This window comes from Canis lupus, chromosome 22 (assembly GCF_048164855.1).
Source record: "Canis lupus baileyi chromosome 22, mCanLup2.hap1, whole genome shotgun sequence".
NCBI classification, from domain to species: Eukaryota; Metazoa; Chordata; class Mammalia; order Carnivora; family Canidae; genus Canis; species Canis lupus.
This window is the reverse complement of record NC_132859.1, coordinates 18,304,951-18,327,164: the sequence shown is the minus strand read 5'-3', so window position 1 is coordinate 18,327,164 and position 22,214 is coordinate 18,304,951. Positions and strand designations below refer to the sequence as shown.

Below are 22,214 nucleotides of genomic sequence, written 5' to 3'. Positions count from 1 at the left end.
CCTATCTCCAATACTGTAAAACAAAAGCAAATCTCTAGGATTTGACTTCCTGTTCTCAAAAGTGAGAACACATTGCCTGCCTCTCCCACTCCACAGGGAAATAGGGAAGGAGCACCGGACCTTAGAGAAGCAGGGACTGGAGCTCCACCTTCGCTGACTCTATTGCATCTGTGATTCATAGCACTTGGACAAGTTCCTGAATCAATTCCCCCCTCATTTGCCTCAAAATATATGGGTGTGGGATACTAATACCTACTCTACCCATTTCTGTAAGAGCAAAATGGAAAGATGTACATGAAAAATAGTGAGTGTATGAGTTGTGAGGATAAAAATGGGACGGTCTGGGTTAAGACACGGACTCCTGGGGTCTGTAAGTGAGGTCAGCCCAAGGGGTTTCCTGGGATGAGCAGAGCCTAAAAGAAAAGCTTGCGGGGGTTGTCAGAGGTACCGGACTCGTCGTCGTGGCCTTTGGGAAGGGTGTCCCTTCAGATCTCTGTGCTCTCAAGCCGGCGCAGCCTGCGCAGCTGGGCAGGACAAGTGCCTCTTGGGGCCACTACCCTAACAAATGAAAAAATAATGCCCTTGAACCAAGAGTGAAACTGAACTATCTAAGGAAAACAGTGTGAGCAAACACCCGGGGCTGAGGGAAACCATCTGATCGGGGCAGCCACCCACACGCCGCCGGGAGGAAGGCGCCGCTGCTCCCTGGGCCCGCGGCCGGAGGCGCGCAGGCCAAGGCCATGTCCACCACCACGTGCCAGGTGGTGGGCTTCCTCCTGTCCCTCCTGGGCCTGGCGGGCTGCATCGCCGCCACCGGGATGGACATGTGGAGCACCCAGGACCTGTACGACAACCCCGTTACCGCCGTGTTCCAGTACGAGGGGCTCTGGCGGAGCTGCGTGAGGCAGAGCTCAGGGTTCACCGAGTGCCGGCCCTACTTCACCATCCTGGGCCTTCCAGGTAGGCCGCGGGAGCCGCGCAGGTGAGGCCGCGGGAGCCCGCAGGTGAGGCCGCGGGAGCCGCGCAGGTGAGGCCGCGGGAGCTGCGCAGGTGAGGCCCTGGCAGCTGCGCAGGTGAGGCCGCGGGAGCCGCGCAGGTGAGGCCCCGGGAGCCGTGCAGGTGAGGCCTCGGGAGCCGCGCAGGTGAGGCCCCGGGAGGGGCCGGCCGCGCCCCCCACCTCTGCGTGTGACCCTTGCAGTGTTGGCTCTGAAGAAAAGGTGTGAATTAGAGACGTTGGCCCCGTGACAAAGAGGGCTAGAGTCGTACCTGAGAAAATCGGAGAATTCCTACTCCAGTCAAAGGAAGCGCGGGGTCATGAAAAGAAGGGCTCTATTGTCAGAGCCTGCATGCTCGGGATACTTGGAGTAGTCGTGTGCATGCATGTGCGTGTGACTTGCCTGTGCATCCATGGGAGTGAGGAAGCAGGATGGTGAATGTCTTCGTCCAGCCAGAAACGTTTAAGGAGAGCTCGTTTCATTGCATTTTCGATTCAATTAGATTTTTCTTTGAAAAGTTGGAGTCTCTGTAAGCGCCAGAAGATATATATTGCCATTAAATTAGAACTATTCCTTTTCTTGCTTTGCATTGAGAAGTTCTAGTATGCACTCCTAAAAAACAATGTATGCCAGGATATTATAAAGTCATACTCATAAATATAATTTATAATAATCTCATAATATAAATATAATTATAACTCTGACATCTTTGCACCCCTGAAGATGAAGTAGGTTAAGCCCCTGCTTTTTTTATTTTTTTTAAGACTTTATTTATTTATTCATGAGAGACACAGAGAGAAAGAGAGGCAGAGACACAGGCAGAGGGAGAAGCAGGCTCCTAGCAGGGAGCCCCATGTGGGACTCGATCCTGGGTCTGGGTCTCCAGGGTCACACCCTGGGCTGAAGGCAGCGCTAAGCCGCTGAGCCACCCGGGCTGCCCAAGCTCCTGCTTTTAACGCAGATTATTTCAAACATACATATACAAACTTTGCATTCTAGATATTACGGGAGCTACTTGTATTTAAAGAACAAGGGTGGGCAAAAAAGAAAACAAAAGGCCAGTCTTATTAGTGGCTCCAAGGAGTGGCCAAGATATTGAGTTTGGTGAGGAAGGGAATAGTGTTGGGTTTGCCACTCTGAAACAAGCACCTTGTGAATAGAAGATGGAAATAAATGTGCACAGCACTGTTAAGAGCCTTGTACTTGAAATTGAATTATGGAAAGTAATTCAACTAATATATCTTCATTTTTGGGGAAGAAGTAGAAGATGGGTGACAGAGTAGAATCGGGGTATTTACTGTATTTTTTGGAAGCCACTTGTATTGCAGGCCCTGCAGGATCGCTGACTGAGACGCTGCTTAGAGAAACAAGGCGGCTGGGACCTGGCCTCAGGGAAGACAGCCAGCGAGGAGGGGTTCTGGGGTGAGGGAGTGGTCAGAAGGCCGGAGGTGCAAGCATGGAGTGTGGAGCTGCTTGCTGCACTACATTTTAACTATTAAATGAAGGGAAAAGATTGACCTCATATTCGAAATTAAGGGATAACAGCCCATGACGTCATACCCAGGGCCCCACCATGCATTACCAGTCTCTGGCTCATCCTGTCTCTTTCCACACATGGGCCCCCATGCCGTCCTCTCTGGTCAAAACTGCTGATCAGCCCCTGTCCTTCTTGCCTCTTTCATCTCCCTTCCTCAATTAGGCTTATATTCTCCTTTCTTAGAAGGTCTCCTGATTCTGATCATTGTCAAGTTCTGTCCCTCCGTGGGTCACTGACAACCAAATTAAAAGAACTAATTTTACTACCGCCTCTCACTCTTAGGCTTTCTCGGTCTGGTTTTCATCCTTCATCTCTTTAGAGTATTGACTCCTTGGACTGTGGCAGAAGGTCGAGTAGAATCTTTCAGTCACCAACTCCTAGTTCTCAGCTCTCATCTCCTTAGATATTTTTTTTAATATTTTATTTATTTATTCATGAGAGACACAGAGAGAGAGAAGCAAAGACACAGGCAGAGGGAGAAGCAGGCTCCATGCAGGGAGCCCGACGTGGGACTTGATCCCGGGTCTCCAGGATCAGGCCCTGGGCTGAAGGCAGGTGCTGAACCACTGAGCCACCCAGACTGCCCCTCCTTAGATATTTTAAAACTCAAACCCCCTCATGGTTCCCCCACTCACAGCTTAATTAGGTGGAGACATGACACCTGATACCCACGCCCTCCTATATCCCTCACCTTGCCTGGTTTATCTTTCAGTATTCCTCTGTCCCCAGCCTATGCTTCTCCCTGTCCATTTCCTATACCCTGAGCTTGGTCCTGGATACCCATTGCCCCCAGTGCCCAATGCCCCCTCCACCACCTCACTGCCATCTCCACAAATCTTCTCATGTGCAAGGTCCAGCTCAAATATGACCTCCTCTGTGAGGCCTCTTCACATCCCTAAATTGAATAGGATCCCATGGATCTCTGTGCCAAACCCAGAGCGCTCTGATAGCATTGAACATACCCACCCTCATTACACTGCTCACAAGTTTGAAAAGCTGAAAAGTTTCAGGCAGTCATCACAGAGGCATATCCCAGTCCTGCCTGTCTGGGTCAGGGGAATAGGATTCCACCAAAATCCAGGAAAGACATTTCTTGGACTTGAATTGCCAAAAAGGAGATACTTTAAATCACTGATAATGTAAGGCTATGGAGAACAGTGCGGATTTAAGAATAGCCAGGCCTTGTGCAGCAAAAGTGACTACAGTGTAAATTGGCATCCCAAAATGCAAATATTTGTTTGGTGACTTAAGATTTGGCTGACTTGGGGCACCTGGGCAGCTCAGTCAGTTAAGTATCTGACTCTTAATTTTGGCTCAGGTCATGATTTCGGGGTGGTGAGATCAGGAGCCTGGTGTTGGGCTCCCCACTGGGGGTGGAGCCTGCTTAAGATTCTCTCTCTCCCTCTGCCTCTCTCTGCCTCCCATAGGCATACTCTCTTTCTCTCAAAAATAAAATAAAATAAATAAAAGATTTGACTGACTAAAGTAAGGGATGGGTGGGATGATTTCCAGAAAGAAAAGGCTAAAAATACACTCCAAAACTAAAGGCAGACATATGAGAAGATGGAGCAGCCAGAGAAGGGGCCAGTGGGTGGCTGGTGGATATTTGTGGGGCTCCTGAGGAAGCAGAAAGGGGTCACACATTAACCACCCAGGACCTAGCACCTAGCAGAGACTTGGCCATCAGGAACAACTGCTGAGGAACGCGTGGGTGGCTCAGCGGTTGAGCATCTGCCTTCAGCTCAGGGCATGATCCTGGAGTCCCAGGATCGAGTCCCACATCAGGCTCCCTGCCTGGAGCCGGCTTCTCCCTCTGTCTATGTCTCTGCCTCTCTCTCTATGTCTCTCATGAATAAATAAATAAAATCTTTTTAAAAAAAAAAAAAAAAGGAAAGAACCACTGCTGAGAGCATCTTCTTGAGCATGTCAAGGGACGTAGGGAAGAGAGACTTGAAGCAGAGGATCGGGGTGAAATGCCTAAAAACAGAAATGGAAGATTGCAGAGGGTTTCATTTTGACCTAGAACTCAGGGGAGTACCACCCGCCAGCAGAGAAATAAGCTTTAAAGTACTATAAAAGCATGAGGCAGATATCATTGTAATACTTCTGTTAACAATCATAATATCACTACCAATTATTCAATTCTTCCTAAGGATAAGCTCTTTTCTTGCAAAATCTCACATAACCTTTCATTCATCAGATAAAAATGTATCACATTTAGTTGGAACTTACAGCCATAGAATAATTTAATTCCATTCAACTAGCTGTATTATGTAACCTACAGATGGATTAATGACGTAAATGGTGGTAGTAGCAGGACTGTTTACCTGTATACGACCAGCTCTGTACAATGAATAGTCCAAGATTTCCTCTCATTGTCTTCCAAACAGTTAATGCAGCATGCAGTCCTCCAAGGACAGTGCCCAGAAATAAAAACAGCTACCATTTATTGAACTGCACATAGACATTCCAGTTTAATCTTCACAGCAATACGGGGAAATATGTATTAGCTTTGTTTACAAAAGTGGAAACTGAGGTTCAGAGAGGGAGACAAAGTAGGTGCCCCAGCTCCCATGGACAGAAGATGGCAAAAGAGAGAAACGAACATGAGGCCATAAAGCTTCCAGGTCTGTGTCTTCTCCTCCTGGTGCTCAGTCCCTGCTTCTGCATTCCAGCTAGAAGGGGCCGCCTTTAGAATTGAAGAGATTTGTCTGCACTTGAGCACAATAAAAGTAGAAGGTACAAGTACCTTGACCCATTTATAGCCATATGATCACAATGAACAATTCAGAGTACCAAGTTTAAAAAGTGGATGACTTGTATGTCATTCCCTTTCCCCTAACCTAGAGACAGTGGAGTTGGGGGAGGGGAAGGGCAATTAATGAACAGAGTGGAGAAGAGGCAAAGATCTGGCAAAGCCCATGTCCCTGGTCCCATGATGACATCATAGTCAAGTAATTTTTTTAAGATTTATTTATTTGTCTATTTGAGATAAAGAAAGAGCAGAGGGAAGGGCAGAGGGAGAGGGAGAGAGCATCCCAAGCAGATCGAGATCATGACCTGAGCCAAAATCAAAAGTCAGACACCCAACGGACTGAGCCATGCAGGCACCCCAAGTAATATTTTTTTTCTAACGTGTTTGCAAATATTTGGATTGAATTTGGTGCCATGGCAAGGCCCTGTTAACGGTTAGAGGCAAGTGAGTTGGGACCAAAAGCATAGCTTGGCTAGCTATACCTCTTGACCTTGCTTTCCCCATCTGTGAAATGCGCCTCAATAAGGTATCTGTATGAAAATTCTCGGCAACCCATTTACAAGATCTGACTCTTGTCAATAAATCATTACTGCCCTGTCTACACCATCCAAAGCTCCCAAACAGGAAATTTGATCCTCCAGGGTTTTTTTCCTCTCCAAAATCAAGCATCTTTTATGAATCCAAATACCCAAGGTAAGGATTATTTAGGGCCCTCTTTTTTCTCCTTTCAATCCGCCATTCCACCTGTGTTCTGGACACATCATTGGTTTCCAACCTCTTTGCAGGCACTGAGGGTCTTGCTTTTTCTTTTTTAATACAACTGGCCACATTGCCCCTTTTGATTGCAATGTGAAAAAACAACAGCTCCTGGAGAGCTAGGAGTTTCCCATCAACCTGTCGATCATATTTACATACATGGAAATGGGGAGTTTTAACAAAATGATATTTAACCCAGAAAACAATTCTACAAAATCTAAAACAAAAAACCATAAAGGAAAAAATATGAAATTGCTTTTCAGCATCTTTTCTAAAGGAGCCAGCTGGTTTATTTTCCCTTACTAGTGGCTAAGTGTATCACATTAAATCCAATGTTCATGATCTTGTGAGACCAGCTTTTGTCTTTTCCCAATGTCTGGTGGAAGAAACTGACCCCATCACGCTTTTCCATCAGCCCTCCCTGCCTCCAATCTGAAGTCACACTGTACCTTGAGGTATGGGTCCTCTCTAACCCCACCAACAAAGCCCCAAGTCCAGGCCCTTGTCTCGTAAGTCCCATCCCCGCACCCCATCTAGCTCAGGGATGTCAGCCACTGGGAACTCTTTCCTCTCAACACGTCACTCTAAGTACCTCCTCCTGAGCCCTCTTGAGGGCAGTTTTCTCAGATTATTCCTTGAAATTTTATGTTATTAAACAATTAAATGAAAATCTCTAAGAGTGGAGTCACTCTAAGTACCTCCTCCTGAGCCCTCTTGAGGGCAGTTTTCCCAGATTATTCCTTGAAATTTTATGTTATTAAACAATTAAATGAAAATCTCTAAGGGTGGAGGCAAAATCTAACATTTCTTTACAGTTCCCCCAGGAGATGCTAAGGTATAACCAGGGGTGGGAACCAGATCCAAAGGCACCTTGCCTGTCAGTGCATAGCTGCTTTGGGGGAATTCGCTATTTTGCAATAGGGAGGGAACACGGAGTTCCCCTTTTTTCTGTTTGCTTCTGCCAGCCCTGAATCCTGCCCACCCTTCCAAGCCCGATAATGCCTCATTGTTCATTGGAAAGAATGCGGTAGTCACACCTTTGGTGGGGGGAATCAGTCTAAAAAGCCGTTGACTCACCTGTTATCAGCTGATAAGCCTATACGCCTCTTGCTTGGAATAGCAAATAAGGGACAAAGTGGCTAAAAGAGAAACCTACTTCCTTTGGGAGCAGTTTCTCTGGATACCCATCTATGAAGGATTAGAAATCCATATGATAGAATCTTCCAGCTGGAAAGGAAGTTGAGATCACCTCCATGTATCTCCATGGTCATTACTAGACATAGGGAGTTTCTGGCAATGAGTGGTGGATAATATTTCCTCCCACTTCCTGGAACTTGCCCCCATCATAGCTCCCACTCTCAAAAGAACCCCTCAAGGAATCTCCAGAGCAAGGAAGACTTTGATCCATCCATCCAGGCTCAGGGTTGGGACTTGGACAGTGGTCCCACAAGATATAAAACAGTATTGTGTCTTTTCCAACCACAGGCTAAAAGAAAGGGGCAGGAGTAAGCTAGAAACAGATTCTAAGAAATAAAAAGCTACTCAGGGTGAAGGTGGACCCCTGGTTCCAAGTAGGTGCCAGTGTTTATCAGAAATCCAGAGATCAAGAAAGAGCAGGAAAAAATGGGCCTTGTCATGCAAACCTGACCCAGCAGAGGCAAGAAGGCCTCTGAGAGCCTGAGGCGAAGGCTGACTAAGATAGGCTGGCAGGGGCTCCCATACCCAGGGGCTGCCGTGGCACAGCAGCAGCAACTGCCCACAGCCTTTCTAATCCAGCAATGTCAGGCAAGACCATGTGCCTCAGCCACAGCCACCTGGTGATATGTTTTCAGGAATAAACATTAAAACTACTCAGTCAGAAAAGTCAATAACCCCATCCTCGCCAAGAGTCCAGGAGAAATGTAATGTTTTTGTATAATGAGGAAGGGACATCCTTTATCCTGCTTAATTAATATTGTTTATTTGGTTTTTGTTTGTTTGGTTGGCTGGTTGGTTGATTGGTTTTTGGTTGTTTTAACCAGATGCCTTGCCAGGTGCTTCTCAAAAGGGATAAATGATTTTGTTCTCTAAATAGCTTAAGGCTTAAAATGTCAGAATGAGAGCAATGTTTAAAACCTCCAGTGGGCTTCTGGGTGGATTTGAAGTTCGCAAGAGGCCCATGGGGACAAGATAGAGAGAAAGTCAAGTTCCTTCCTTTTCCCATATGTCCAGTTTTCTGATAGTAACATACATATTAGTATAGCCTGGAGGATATTTCCTGAAGTCTGGGACTGCCCCACAAATGTCCTTTCCATAGCAGTCCTGAACCAGGTTTGTAGTGTAATTATATGTGTTAAAGAGAATTAAAGCCACATCATGAGCAACTATGAGAAAGTGGTTCTATTATTACTTAGCCAAGTACTCCCAAAGTGAAAAGAAATTTGAGGTTCAGAATTTCCAGTAGAAATATGATCTTCTCAGGTTGTAAACTCCTTGAAGGCAGTGATTATTTTTCATGAAACTTTATACCTCCTACAGCATCTGACAAAGGGTTTTGCAGAGAATTTGAGCTTTAAAGTATTGACGAATGAATGACTGACTTCATGGATGAGTTGTATGGTTATGTAACATATGATTATGAGCATATGCCAAAATGTGCTGGATGTAAACACAAAAATGTAAATGAATATACAACTAGATGTTGTACACTTGCATTTGTTAATAAGAGACTGAACAGAGTGTTTGCTCCCTGTATCCTGTAGGGCCAGCAAAGCCACTGGGCAAAGCTTTAGGGAATGTAGGTGACCCTCCAGAGCCCTCCTATTTTAGGAGTGGATCCAAGGGCCACTCCAAGGCCTTCCTGAGTTCTCTTCACTCTAATGGGGACACCATGGCTCTAGCGTGAAAACTTAACTGCAACCCAACATATCAATGTTAATCAGTTCAATTATCCCAGGAAAGAATGGAAGATTGATCCACACCATAAGCCAACATATTAACCCTGCCAATATAGTTGCAGTAAGACCAAGACTGATGATGGCTGCATGTAGAATTCTTTTTTCACTAGAGAAGTTTCTTCAGGGAGAAGAGAATTGGAATCAAGTGGCATAGAACTAGAGTGGCTGGATACCATCATCTCCACACAGGGAGAGAGTTGCCAGGGCCTCCATTTCTCAGACAACACAGAAGGCTCTTAAATGAGGTCTGCATGATCTACTGCTCCTTTTTCAATATGCTTCATTGATTGCCAATTCTTCCATCATGACTAGTTGCTTTGTGACACACACCTTAGAGTGAATAAGCTGGCAGCTCCAGTGATATTGGCCATATTTGAGATGGAAATCTTCCTGAAGAGATTAGAGAGAAATTCCTCCCAGGAGATTCCTTGTCTTGAGAGTCACATTTAGAAATAATCTCCTGGGACAGGCTATTCCTGAGATGATATTTAGAGAATATGTCTTTATACATTTTTAGCATCCATTTTAAAGGATGGTATTTCATGGCTGAGTCTCCAAGTTTGGAGGATACATTCTCTTAGGTGCTTACAGATCCCCTTACATTGATGGCAGCTTGTTTTTTCCAGGATTAGGTACCTCAGCAATGTACTGTAATGGAAAAAGTAACCCCATTTTGAGATAGTTCTAGGTTTGACCCCTGGCTCTTACTTGTCACTTGATATGTGTCCTTGGGCAAGATCCTTAACTTTCTCAGTTTCTTCAACTATAAAATGGAGGTAATCATATCACCTACATTGCAGGGGTTTTTTTCTGTGGATTAAATTTTCTCACGCCTGAAAAGCCACTAATAGTTTTCAGTCAAAAAGTAGCAATTGGCCATGATAACTAGGGTAGGACAGAGCTTTCTGCTTTACTTCACATAATTCTTCAGTTCTTCTCTACCAGAAATACCCATGCTTGGGGTCTTTCCCTCTGGAGAACACCAAGGATTCATTTGCCTTTCTTTTGAAAAATGCATTATGGGCATGTTTAATGACTGTCTTTTCCTACTTTGGCACATGATCCATGAGTGCAAAGACCATGTTTAACCTATTAATTACTGTGATCCCTGTGCAATAGTCATAGGGGCTTAGAAAAAGTGTTGAAATGAGTCACTGCATATTAAGGATACACTAAAACCACTTTGGATATATCTGGAAGGGAGGTCATGGCTGGAGAGTCCTAGCTGGACCTACAGTCTCCATTGCTTCCTGAAATAGGAACAGCTGATAAACTGATTGTGTTGAAAGGCCTCTGATTGATCTAGCAGTCCTTTTATACACACCCAAAACCTACAGCTCACCCTGACCCTAGTAGTCCCTTTGGAAAGAGGCAAAAATATGGTGTCCTTCTTATATCCCCTAGTAACCTTGCTCCATCACATGCTATAAATGAATACTGGGTTTTCCTAAAGTGGACACAATGATATGAAGCATTAAGCCTATATGAAAAGACTGGAGGAGAAAGATGTTTGGGTTAGAAGTCAAAGCCACACAGTTTTACTGTAAGTTCTATCAATAATTTTTCATGTCTCCTTTGTCAAGCCATTTCCTCTACCTAGACCTCAGATTATCAAGCTTTAATATGAGGAAATGAAATAGCTAAATTTCATTGGCTGTCCCAGCACCACAATTTTCTTATTCTACAGACAACTGTGTGCAGGTCCTTCAACAATCAGAGGATTATACATGGTGGTTTTGCATTTCTCACAATTCCACATCCCCTAGCAGTGACAAGGTTCATAGTTTATGGACTTGCTATTTCTCAGCAATTTGGTTCTGGTTGATTATGGTTGCTTTATTTCATTAAACCAAAACTTAATCAGTCATGTGGAGATGGTCTTATCTGTCAGCCTGTGTCTTGTCCATTGTCCCACAGCCATGCTGCAGGCAGTGCGAGCCCTGATGATCGTGGGCATTGTTCTGGGTGCCATCGGCCTCCTAGTATCCATCTTTGCCCTGAAGTGCATCCGCATTGGCAGCATGGAGGACTCCGCCAAAGCCAACATGACACTGACCTCTGGGATCATGTTCATCATCTCAGGTAAACAAGGAGCCCGGGTTCCCTCTCTCAAATGTGCTTGTGGGAATGTCAAAGCAAAATCATTCTGGCAAAGAAAATATGGCTTCTCCCTACTGAGCATAGTTTGAACATGGATCAGAGCTTTATACACTAGGATTCAAGATCTGAGATTAGGGCCCAATTGTGCTCTACAAAATTACCATGAGTGTTAAGGTCCCCCTCAGCTGCCACACCACTTTATTAGAAGAGATTCTCAATCCTAAGGTAGTCATGTGACTCAGTCTCTAAAGGCATTATTTTGGTAAGACTCTAGAAAATGATTTTAAGGGAAGAGCACTTGACACCATCAAAGGACCAGGCCCAAAATATTTGTATTATTAATCCCTTGTCCCAAGATGCTGGAAAATCTCTTTCTGCACACATACAAATCCTTCCACAATTAGAAAGATAAGAGAGTCTAAGCACTTAACATAATGTCTAGCACATAGTGGGAATTCAATAATCAGTGCTTGGATTAGCCATTCTGTTATAGAAAAGGAATATTCAGGCAGCCCCGGTGGCTCAGCAGTTTAGCACTGCCTTCGGCCCAGGGCGTGATCCTGGGGACCCGGGATCGAGTCCCACGTCAGGCTCCCTGCACGGAGCCTACTTCTCCCTCTGCCTATGTCTCTGCCTCTCTCTCTCTCCTCTCTGTGTTTCTCATGAATAAATAAATAAAATCTTAAAAAAAAAAAAAAGAAAGGGAATATTCTTCAGCTTGCTCATCTAAACTCATTTAAGCACACATTGCCTCAAACATCGTGATCCCTTTAAAGTTGACTATGGAGCTTTCTTGTTCTTGGCCAACAGGTCTCTGTGCAATCGTTGGAGTATCTGTATTTGCCAACATGCTGGTTACTAACTTCTGGATGTCTACAGCTAACATGTACACTGGCCTGGGTGGGATGGTGCAGACCGTTCAGACCAGGTAACCTCCTAATCTAATCTTAGTATTCTGTAGTGAATATTGTTGTAAAAATCCTATTAAACACATATGCCTAATGTGACTGTCAGTGCCTGAAATAGCAAAAATTTATCAGAGGCAACCATGCCATATCATAAATCAACAATGATCCGTAAATTCATAAACTTCATTTCAGTGAAATATCCTTGGTACTATGACTTGAGGCTGAGCTGACATTTGCATTGAAATACAGCGACAGTTCACAGTATTTATCTAACACGCTTACACAGGCCCCATTGTGGAGGCAGTGAAACAGGCACTATTAGGCCAGGCATGTAAATGAGCATCAACCTGCATCTCCAGGCCATGATGGGACCCTGGCTAGGGATAGGTGAAAGGTTGAGTGGAATTGAGCAAGGTGCAATATATGTGAGAAGAGTGATGTTATGTTTCTTCCTTGTATAACTGCTTCTTCCTCTCATTCATACATGCATTCATTCTACAAATGTATGGAGAACCTGCGGTGGGTCTGGAAATGTTCTGAGTACTTGGAATAAGACTAAGTCCCCATCCTCATGGAGGTTTTGGTCTAACTGAGGGAGATGAAACCACACTATAATTTGGTATCTGAAGGAGAGTAGAACTTTTAAATGATTGAAGAGCAATTCTAACATCCATATTCATTTAGCCATTTCAAAAGGACATATTTGTAAGAAACAGCAGTGAGTTTTTGAAGAAGAAAAATCTTGTTCTGTGAATGATCTAAATATAATATCTAAGTGACCCAACATCTCTGGAGTGGATACACTTGGTATTTCTCCAGCCACACCATCGAGGGATACAAAAGGGGGTGAGGATGCAATGAATCCGTTACTCTCTGGCTCCCTGGGACTCCAGTCCCCATCCATGTTCTTGCTTTGTTTCAAGAATGAAAGGAAGTGATTCCCATCATCTCCCCTCATCCTCCTTTGTGATGTTCCCATGGTCTCTTGGTTACTAGGGTAACTTAGAAGTATGCTGGCCAACTCATTTTGCTTCTCTTGGGACTTTACCAGTTTTAGCACTGACAGTCCCATATCCTGGGAAACTCTTGCTTCATAGGCAAATCAGGATGGTTGGTCAGCCTACTCAGAAGAGCTATCTTATCTGGAGTATCTGGATGCTTAGTATCACTGTCCCTGCCCAGAGGAGTCACCCATCCCATTGGCACCCAGCACTAATGCCCTGCATCATTATCCCACATCATCTCCCTAGAAACTACCCTGTCCCTTGAACAGCTAACTTCAGTCCTTAGATCAAGACTATAGGATTCTGAGAGACCTCCTGAATGTCTTCCTCCATGGATGGGCAGCAGTTTTTCCTTTCTTTCTGTCTTCTCATCCTCTCTACCCAGAAATCACACAGAACAGCACAGCTGCCAAGAAAGATATTTCTTGGCAGTCAATTGAAGGCACTTTCTGGTATCCCCTCCTCTGCTATTGCGATACTGAGAACCTGAGCTACAAACTGCCTGCCTTCAGGTTATACACAGCTTGCGAAGTGTTTTATATTAGCCTAAACATTTCATTTTATATCTTGAATTAATCATCAACTTTTAAAAATAGGAAGTGTCATAGGTTGGATTACTCAGGAACAGATCCAAGACTCCTTGTGCAAGTGATTTATTACGGAAGGGGAGACTGGGAAGGGGGTGGGGCACCCAGGATAGAGAAGCGGGTGCAATGAAGGCTGGGACTCAGCCCAATCCTGGGGAGCTGTGGGGCATGAAGCACACCTCAGAGATGACTTGACTCCAAACTTTCACACTTTAGCACCAGTCAGCTTCTGTGCACCAGGCAAAATGGCTCCAGTAGCTATACCAAAGCAGAAGTTCCAGGGGAGATGTGGAGACTGCAGGCAAAGCAAAGACCTCAGGAGCTGAAGAAGAAATGGGTAAAGGAACCTAGGGAACCTGGGAGGAACATCATTAGTGTTTGCTACAAGGATATTTCACACTACACATGTGCATGTGCGCACACCTATGTACACAATCTGTTTTTCCAGCTTCTTGTAAAAAAAGAAAAAAAAATCCAATCTGACAGTAATGGGCCCTCTATGGCAACAGTCTCTAGCTGACACAGATACAAGGACTCACCCTCTCTAGTTCATCACAGCCCCAACCACTCAAATGTCCCAAATCTGAGGTCATTTATCATTATGCTTGTGGGGCTTTTTCCCCATATAATAGAATTAAGAGAGTGAAATATTTTCTCATACCCAGCCCACTTCACTCATTTAAATTTCATAACTGTCCCAGTTAGGTATTTAGGTTTGCTAACTTTGACCAAAAGGATCTAAGTAAAAGGAGGGGACCTCATTCCCCATGCACAGAAGATAGTATTAGCTTAATGACTAACAATGAGGCCTCTGGAGGCAAAGGGATCTGTATTTGAATTCCAGCAGTTCCTTCCTGGGTCTTTGAAAAAGCTCCTTAGCCTCTCTGAGCCTCACTCTCCTCATCTATAAAATGGGAGTGATAAATCCCACCAAATGGAGCTGATGGAAGAGCTAAATAGAATTGTGGTAAAAGTGTCCATCACAATGTCAGTAAGGGCTCAATAAATGGTAGTGATTGTTGTCATTAACATTATGCAGTCACTCAACCATGTAGAGGAGTATCAAGGACAGGGGTTCTGTGCCAGGGCAGAAGGGCCAGGACTCCCCCCCCAGAAGATTCACCCAGGGACCGCTCAGGAGGAGCCCCAGGATGAGGTCAGCTGTTAAACCCCTAGCCACACTGGGGAGGACCAAGAGAGTGGGATGGGGTTCTTCACCCCAAGCCAACAGCCCTCAAATCAAATGTCTTATCTTTTCCTAGTCCAAGGAAATAAAGATAGCCTATAGATAAATTTTCTCCCAGAACTTTTTCTTTTTTAAAATATTTCATTTAGGGGATCGCTGGGTGGCTCAGCGGTATGGTGCCTGCCTTTGGCCCAGGGCACGATCCTGGAGTTCCAGGATCGAATCCCACGTCGGGCTCCAGGCATGGAGCCTGCTTCCCCCTCTGCCTGCGTCTCTGCCTCTCTCTTTCTCTATATCTATCATGAATAAATAAATAAATAAATCTTAAAAATAAAATAAAGATTTCATTTATTTATTCATGAGAGACACACACAGAGAGAGAAAGAGAGAGAGAGAGGCAGAGACGCAGACAGAGGGAGAAGCAGGTTCCATGCAGGTAGCTTGACATGGGACTCGATCCCGGGTCTCCAGGATCACACCCTGGGCTGAAGGCAGCACTAAACCACTGAGCCACCCAGGCTGCCCTCCCAGAACTTTTTCAAGCCCTGAGCTCAGTGTGCTAGCTTTGCCCTGTACATTACACTGGTCATCAGGCTTATATCACTGACTTTGATCCTACCAAAATGTGTGCACTTTTTAAGCACATCTAAAGTATCTTATTTTCCTAGGTTGCATAGGTCTGCACACATGTTTCTGTCTTTCAATTACTGGTATAGTGTTCTTAGTTTGTGACTTTTAACATACCAGTGATTCATGGTGTTCCACAAACAGCCCCACGCTCCTTGATGAGCACAAGGGGAAAGCCTCTAAGGGCAGGTATCCACTGTGCTGAGCTCTCCTTTTCTGCGGGGCTCTTGGAGATGAAGGGAAAGTTACCAGCTAACACGGAAACACCCACTGATATTCTATCAGTTTTTGGTCATGGTCTCCACCATCCACAAAAGTCCATTTGGAATCAGAATTATTTTATTCTCTGGACACTTTGTTCTCAGGCAGTCTTGCTCAGAAGTAACGAGTCCCACGGAGGCATACATCTTAGGGGAAGGGCACCAGCTTTGGAGTCCGATGATCACAGGTTCAGATTCCACTGTGGGCTGAAACAGAAGCATCAGGAAAGTAGGGTCTGTGTCTGTCTTGTTCACCCTTGTGTCCCAGTGTCAGGGCAGTGTTGGGCACATAGTAGGAGCTCAATAAATACATGTTGAACAAATGTGTAAACAATGAATGAAAGAATGAATGGTCACTTCACATTAGTTCTTTCTGAAGATAATGCTCCTACCTGCATGGATGCCTACCAGGGTACTTGAATTACATAAGATGAAAGCTTATTGGCCCACAGGAAGAACTCAAAGGGCCAAATTCCTTCAGAAATAATAACTCCAGACTGATTCCACATCTCTCAAATTCCTCTTGCCAAATCTTTAAGACACTCCCCAATGCCAGTAGGGAGGAAGGTGGATTTCCAGAGATGTTTCTCTGAGATTAGAGACTTATAATTAATTCCATGCCTGAGTGATGCTAGGGGCCTGAGAATCCCTCTGCTGTTTTGCTGACTAGTTTCAGTCCCAATTCTCTTCTCTAGGGCACCTCATTCAGTTTCCTGTGACCCCAAGGAGTGTGTGCTCAACGGTACCGGTGGGAATGGGTGTGGAACCCAAAAGAGTGGACAGAGAGGATGGGTGTGGCTAAGTGCCGTGGGAGGAGCCTGGAGAGTTGAGTTGCCCACATTCACAGCCTCATTTCCCCTCTCAGGTACACCTTTGGTTCAGCTCTGTTCGTGGGCTGGGTCGCCGGAGGCCTCACACTAATTGGGGGTGTGATGATGTGCATCGCCTGCCGGGGCCTGGTTCCTGAAGAAAGCAAGTGAGTCTCCCCATCCCAGTGCAATCAGACATTTCATCCGAGTCCATTTTAAAGTATAATTTGCAGCCAGAATGATCAGTCTAGGTTTATGGAAGAATTTATTAACTAAAGGATCCTGGACCTTCTCTTTTTGGGGGAACCTAAAGAACAGAATAGGAACATCTTAGCTGAGCAGATTTAGAAATGATCATGTTTGAGGAGAAAAATATTCCCCTAGGTTCCCTCTGACTTCAGGATTCTGTAACTCAGTGGTTCTCACCTGCAAGCAGGTCTGCCCACCAGGAGATATTTGACAACTGAAGGCTCTTGACTGCTGCAGCTTTGGGTGGTTGGGGCAGTGGGGGCAGGGAGGGAAGTGATACTGGGATCTAGTGGGTGGGGGCCAGGGATGCTGCTAAACCTTCCACAATGCACAGGAGAGACCCTCACAACAAAAAAGAATCTGTTCCAAAATGCCAAAGTACTACTGCAGAGAAACCCCACTATAGCTCCCTAAATGGACCTGCAGGTGGGAGACCTAAATCCCAATCCTGATCCAGCAAGTCATTTCCCTTCTCTGGGCCTCTATTAGCTCATCCATAAACTGAGCAGGTTAGAGGAGATGGGCTCTGTGTATGTACCTTCCAGCTCACAAATTCTGTGAATTTTTTTTTTTTTTTGGCATAACTATGTTCTCATAGTACCTCATAGTGCTCTCGTAGGTACCTCAGCATGGGCAGAGGAACACCCACCCCCCCCACCCCCGCATTAGAGCTCACTTGAAAAACAAGGAAATTTTACCTTGACTCCTTATTGCTTTTGACTCACAGTTGAAAGTAAGAAAAACCTTGATTTCACCAGTAAGGAGGCCAGATGGTCTGGGCCACTGTCTCTGTGTTTCTAATGTTCCATCACAAAAACAGCTGAGTTACCAGATATAAATTAGATAGCAGCTGAGTTATCAGATATGAATGGACATTGTTTTGGGTTCAGCTTCATTTTAATTGATTAACAGAGGGAACTCACTAGTTGCTAATCATCAGTTGTAATACAAGGCAAGAAATTCTGCTCCAGTGCAGGATCAGAAAAACCAGTGTCTCAAAGCCTCAGGTGACCAACCATCTCAGTTTGCCCAGGACTAAGGGTTTACTGGGACGCTGGACTTTCAGTGCTAAAAAGGAGACATCCCAGGGTAAATGGAGGGGGTTGCCTTCTTACCAAATACATCTGTGGTCATGGAATGTTTCTTTTTCTCTCAGCTACAAAGCCGTGTCTTATCATGCCTCAGGCCACAATGTCGCCTACAAGCCAGGAGGCTTCAAGGCCAGCACTGGCTTTGGGCCCAGCAGCAAAAACAAGAAGATATACGATGGGGGTGCCCGCACAGAGGACGAGATGCAATCTCATCCCTCCAAGTACGACTATGTGTAGCATTCCAAGGCACCTCAGCATGGGCAGAAGAACCCCCCAATTAGAGCTCACTTGAAAAACAAGGAAATTTTACCTCGACTCCTTATTGCTTTTGACTCACAGTTGAAAGTAAGAAAAACCTTGATTTCATCCGGAAGGAGGCCAGATGGTCTGGGCCACTGTCTCTGTGTTTCTAATGTTCCATCACAAAAACAGCTGAGTTATCAGATATGAATTAGATGCTACAGTTCACAGTTTCCAATCCTCTGGTTTTTTTTTTTTTTAATTTAACCTTTCTAATCTGATGATAAAATGTGGTTTGAATTCCTATCAGACAATAGCTCATCGATGATCTATTTCCCAACTCATCCCCCAGAACAATTCTGAAAGTAAAAAAGGAGAGTCCATCAAAAGACATCATTTCCTACTATTTGATTTTAACCTCCCCAGCCTACTTGGCTACTAATAAACACTGATTGAAGTAGAGCTGATAGGGAAAGATATTTGTAATGTCTCCAGCTCATTATCTGAGTTTTCTTACACTGTGATCTTGACATTACCTGGACTGAAGCGATTTCATTTTAAGGAAAGCTTTCTGCTTTTGTTGGCCTCTGCTAATTCCAGCAAGACGCCCCAGGGGTCTCCTGGGCTCTCCATTGCAGGTCCTCTTTCTGTCACGGGCCAGAAAGTATCCCTACAAGAATGAGAAGAGGATATTTGTGGGTAATCTGAATATATTTGATATCCTAAATGTAGTTAAAATAAATAATAGATTAGTGAAATGACACACTGTCTCTGAATTAGCTTCACCCCTGCACACGAATAGGAGAAAATGAAAAAATAATAGCTTTGATATTGTCTATATTGACTTTGTAAAAACACACTTCAGTTCAAATTCCATGAAATGTTCCCTGATCCTAATTGTTTCCCTTTGAGCTCTCCAGGACTGTGACTATACATGATAAATACAGCAAAAACCAAATGATGAAACCTAGAGAATGAGTTGAAACCAGTTCTTTCAAAAAACAGCAACAACAAAGTGATAAGCCTAAATATAATGTTATATCACGTGACCCCCGGTGCACACTTGCATGGCTAGAGGTCACTGTCAGTTGACAGTAGCACTTACCTGACACTGTGGCCAGCTTTGTTACTTGGAGAGCTCTTCCCTTCACTAAATTCACCTACCGTGGTTGGACCATTGGATGTTCAAGAACTGAAAGCTCTTGGCAGCCACACACCTTCCCCGTGTTCACATCACGCTGCAGAAAGGCTAAACTCCTTCCAGGCCACCAGAATTCCATCTCAGTACCAGAGCCAGAATAGGTCTCCTGAGAACTAAAATAAGGGCAGTCTCTCAAAACTATCTAATCAGAGAGCAGCATTGACACTGCGGGAATCTCACCATCAGGTTATTATTTGGGGAAAAAAGTCCTTACACCAATAGCACGTATGAAAGTGGCCTCCAGGAAGATGGGGGACTATTCATAGGGGTCTTCAGCTTGGACAGTTTGTCTGGGAAAAACCAGATCACAGCCCATTAAACTGAGAAGAATTTTATTCAGCAACAGCCAAAACAAATTCAGAGAGACCCTTCTTACTGAGACAGCAATGGTTCTAGGCTATATCAGATAAGGGTATTCATGGAACTCATTGTCTCAGATGGGACAAAGGAGGAATATATAATTCAAGAAGAAGAAAAAAAGGGAAAAAAAAGAAAAAGCAGGAATGGGGGAAGATAAAAACAGAGCAATCCAGGACATGGAGACTGTAAAAGTTCTCACAATCTGACTTGAAGGCCATGGACACAAGGAGCTCTCTTTCCTACCACCAGAAAGTCCCTGGTCAGATCTGAGGCACTGAGGTATGGCTCAGCTGGGTTTTTAATTAGCACACTCTCTAACCAGCACTTCATTGTTTGCAAGCCTCCATGTAGTTAGATTGTGCTTCGTTAATTTTTGTTGTTGTTTCTCTATCCTATTGTATATGCATTGACTATTGACCTGCATGTTTTGTGAACTAAATATTAAAATTACTATTATCTCACATTTGAACAGCTCCTGCTCTTTTGTCCTAAGCTTCAAGACATAGGGGGGGGGGGGTCTTAGCACCTCAAAGCTGAGGGCATCATCTGGAATGTTTCTGCTTGCAGCATCTGTCTACTCGGCAGTAGCCTGTTTGCCGGGAGGCCAAGGAGATCTGATCCCACCCACTTAGTTCCTACAAGGTGGGAAGCCTGAATCAAAGGGGATTTCCAGAGCAGCCAGGCATGGGGCATGGGATCCAAGGACCATGTTTAGCCTGTCTGACCCTCAGTGTACCAGCCTGAAGCGTTTAATGTCATTGGCCTGCCCATGAGCCAACGCCTGTCTTCTTAAGGCTGTCAAGGTCTGGCTTCACCGGCTTCATTAGCTGTACTCACCGAGGATGAATCAAGCTAAGGAAAAACATGAGCTATAGAGTCAGAACAGCCCAATCTCAAATTCAGGCCACCACTTCCCAGCTGTGTTAGCTTGAGCAAAGTATTTAATTTTTCTGAGTCTCAGTTTCTACAGAGTGGGGATAATAAGCATAATGAAATAATGCAAGTAAAGGACCTATTTAAGTGACAAACACTCAACTTGCATAACTTTAAGACAAACAGGGAATTGACTTAGGGAAGTGGGACATCCCTATGTATTGGGGTATTGGCTTCAGGCATAGCTGTATCAAGAGATATGACTGAGATTCTACTTTTTTCTGTCCGCACCTCAGTTCTGCTTTCCTCTCGGTTGGTTTCCTTCCCAGGCAGGATGTCCCCACAGGATAATAATGATGGCTGCTCATAGTTCTAGGCATATGCCATCTTTCAGCTAGGGTACCTTGCCAAAAGGAAGTATCTCTTTCCTGATAACTGTAGGAGAAAAAAAAATCCTGATAAAACTTATTGGGTTCTTTGAGTCACATAACCACTCCTAAACATCTTCATACAACCAGAGCAGTGGTATTTAGCTTAGCCAAGCCTGGGTCCCACAGCCAAAATATAGAAATTTGTTGTACACACAATGGACCCAGAATCCTTAGAAATTGGGCAAATTCATTGCTTTGCCTCATTTATTACCCCTTTGGTTGCCTGATGTCGAAACAAGCTTCAGAGGCACAACCTCAACCTTTCTAATAGCATAGTATTTATAGTACAGAGAGGAAGGATCTGAGAGATTACTCTAGTTCTCACAGAAAATGGATAATTAAACCTAAAAATGGCAAAAACTTTACATTCAATTTTAAACAAATGGGATTACAAAAACGGCTAGTAGAAAACTATCCTCAGTTATAGACTTTTGAGTCATTTAAATTAGATTTCTTAAGATTAGGGGCATTTTGAAGACTCCCATGCAAAGACATAAATGAATCAAATCATAGCATATGTGCTCAAATTATGACTCACCGCCATTATCCATAAAAATCACCTGGGGGATCTCAAGCTGATGACTACTGAGTATTCCTCTGTCACCACCTTGATGTCCAAAAGAAAGGAAATTTAATCAATGTCTCCATGGGGTGGCCAATTCTTGTAGATTTTTCTAGAGTAATATGCAACCCTGCCCTGCCTCCACAGGACATTACACAGGGTCAAACACAGCAATAGGCACAGTTTTTTCCAAAAGACCTGGCATCTCACGCTGACGCTTTCCACTGGTGAGAACACTGGACTCAGAATCAGAAACTTGAAATTCTTGTCCTGACTCCACGGGCAACCAGCTTATGTGAACTTGAAGGATCAATCACAATAATTCACATTACTTTTTTATTAACTTCTTGTGATCATCAGTACTGCATTTAGGGTGTTACTGATTTCATCCCTAATCCTCCAACAATCTTGATCTCACTCCACTAACCTCCAATCTACGACCTTTCAAAGTGAGCAGCGCAAATCTTGCAGACATGCGTCAGCAACCACACACACACACACACATACACACACACAAATGCACACTCACAGATACACACACTCAAATATCCAGTTATATTTCAGGATCCTCAGCAGGAACCATAATTTCTTGGATTTTTCAAATCTTAGGCATTGCAGGTGCCTCAGAACTGCTTTTGAACTATTTCATTCCTCAAGCTGAAGCCAGGCTGATTTTTTATACCTACCAATCCACAGGTTAAAAAGAAAGAGATTATTCTCTTTATAATAGCTCAAATTAATATGAAG

General features: G+C 44.4%; 1 protein-coding gene across 2 annotated transcripts in view; it reads left to right on the top strand.

Annotated features, from left to right (window-relative positions):
* CLDN18 (claudin 18) overlaps positions 1–20,064 on the top strand; it is a 29,450-nt gene extending 9,386 nt beyond the window's left edge. The window contains exons 1-5 of one of the 2 annotated variants that reach the window (XM_072792599.1): positions 603–960; positions 10,897–11,061; positions 11,890–12,007; positions 16,517–16,627; positions 17,866–20,064. In XM_072792599.1, the coding sequence (XP_072648700.1) occupies positions 741–960; positions 10,897–11,061; positions 11,890–12,007; positions 16,517–16,627; positions 17,866–18,037 (786 nt within the window). In that variant the 5' untranslated portion in view covers positions 603–740 and the 3' untranslated portion in view covers positions 18,038–20,064. Of the gene's footprint in view, positions 1–602; positions 961–10,896; positions 11,062–11,889; positions 12,008–16,516; positions 16,628–17,865 lie in introns of those variants that run through there. The other variant, XM_072792600.1, reaches the window with a different exon arrangement.
* Positions 20,065–22,214: the final 2,150 nt, after the last annotated feature.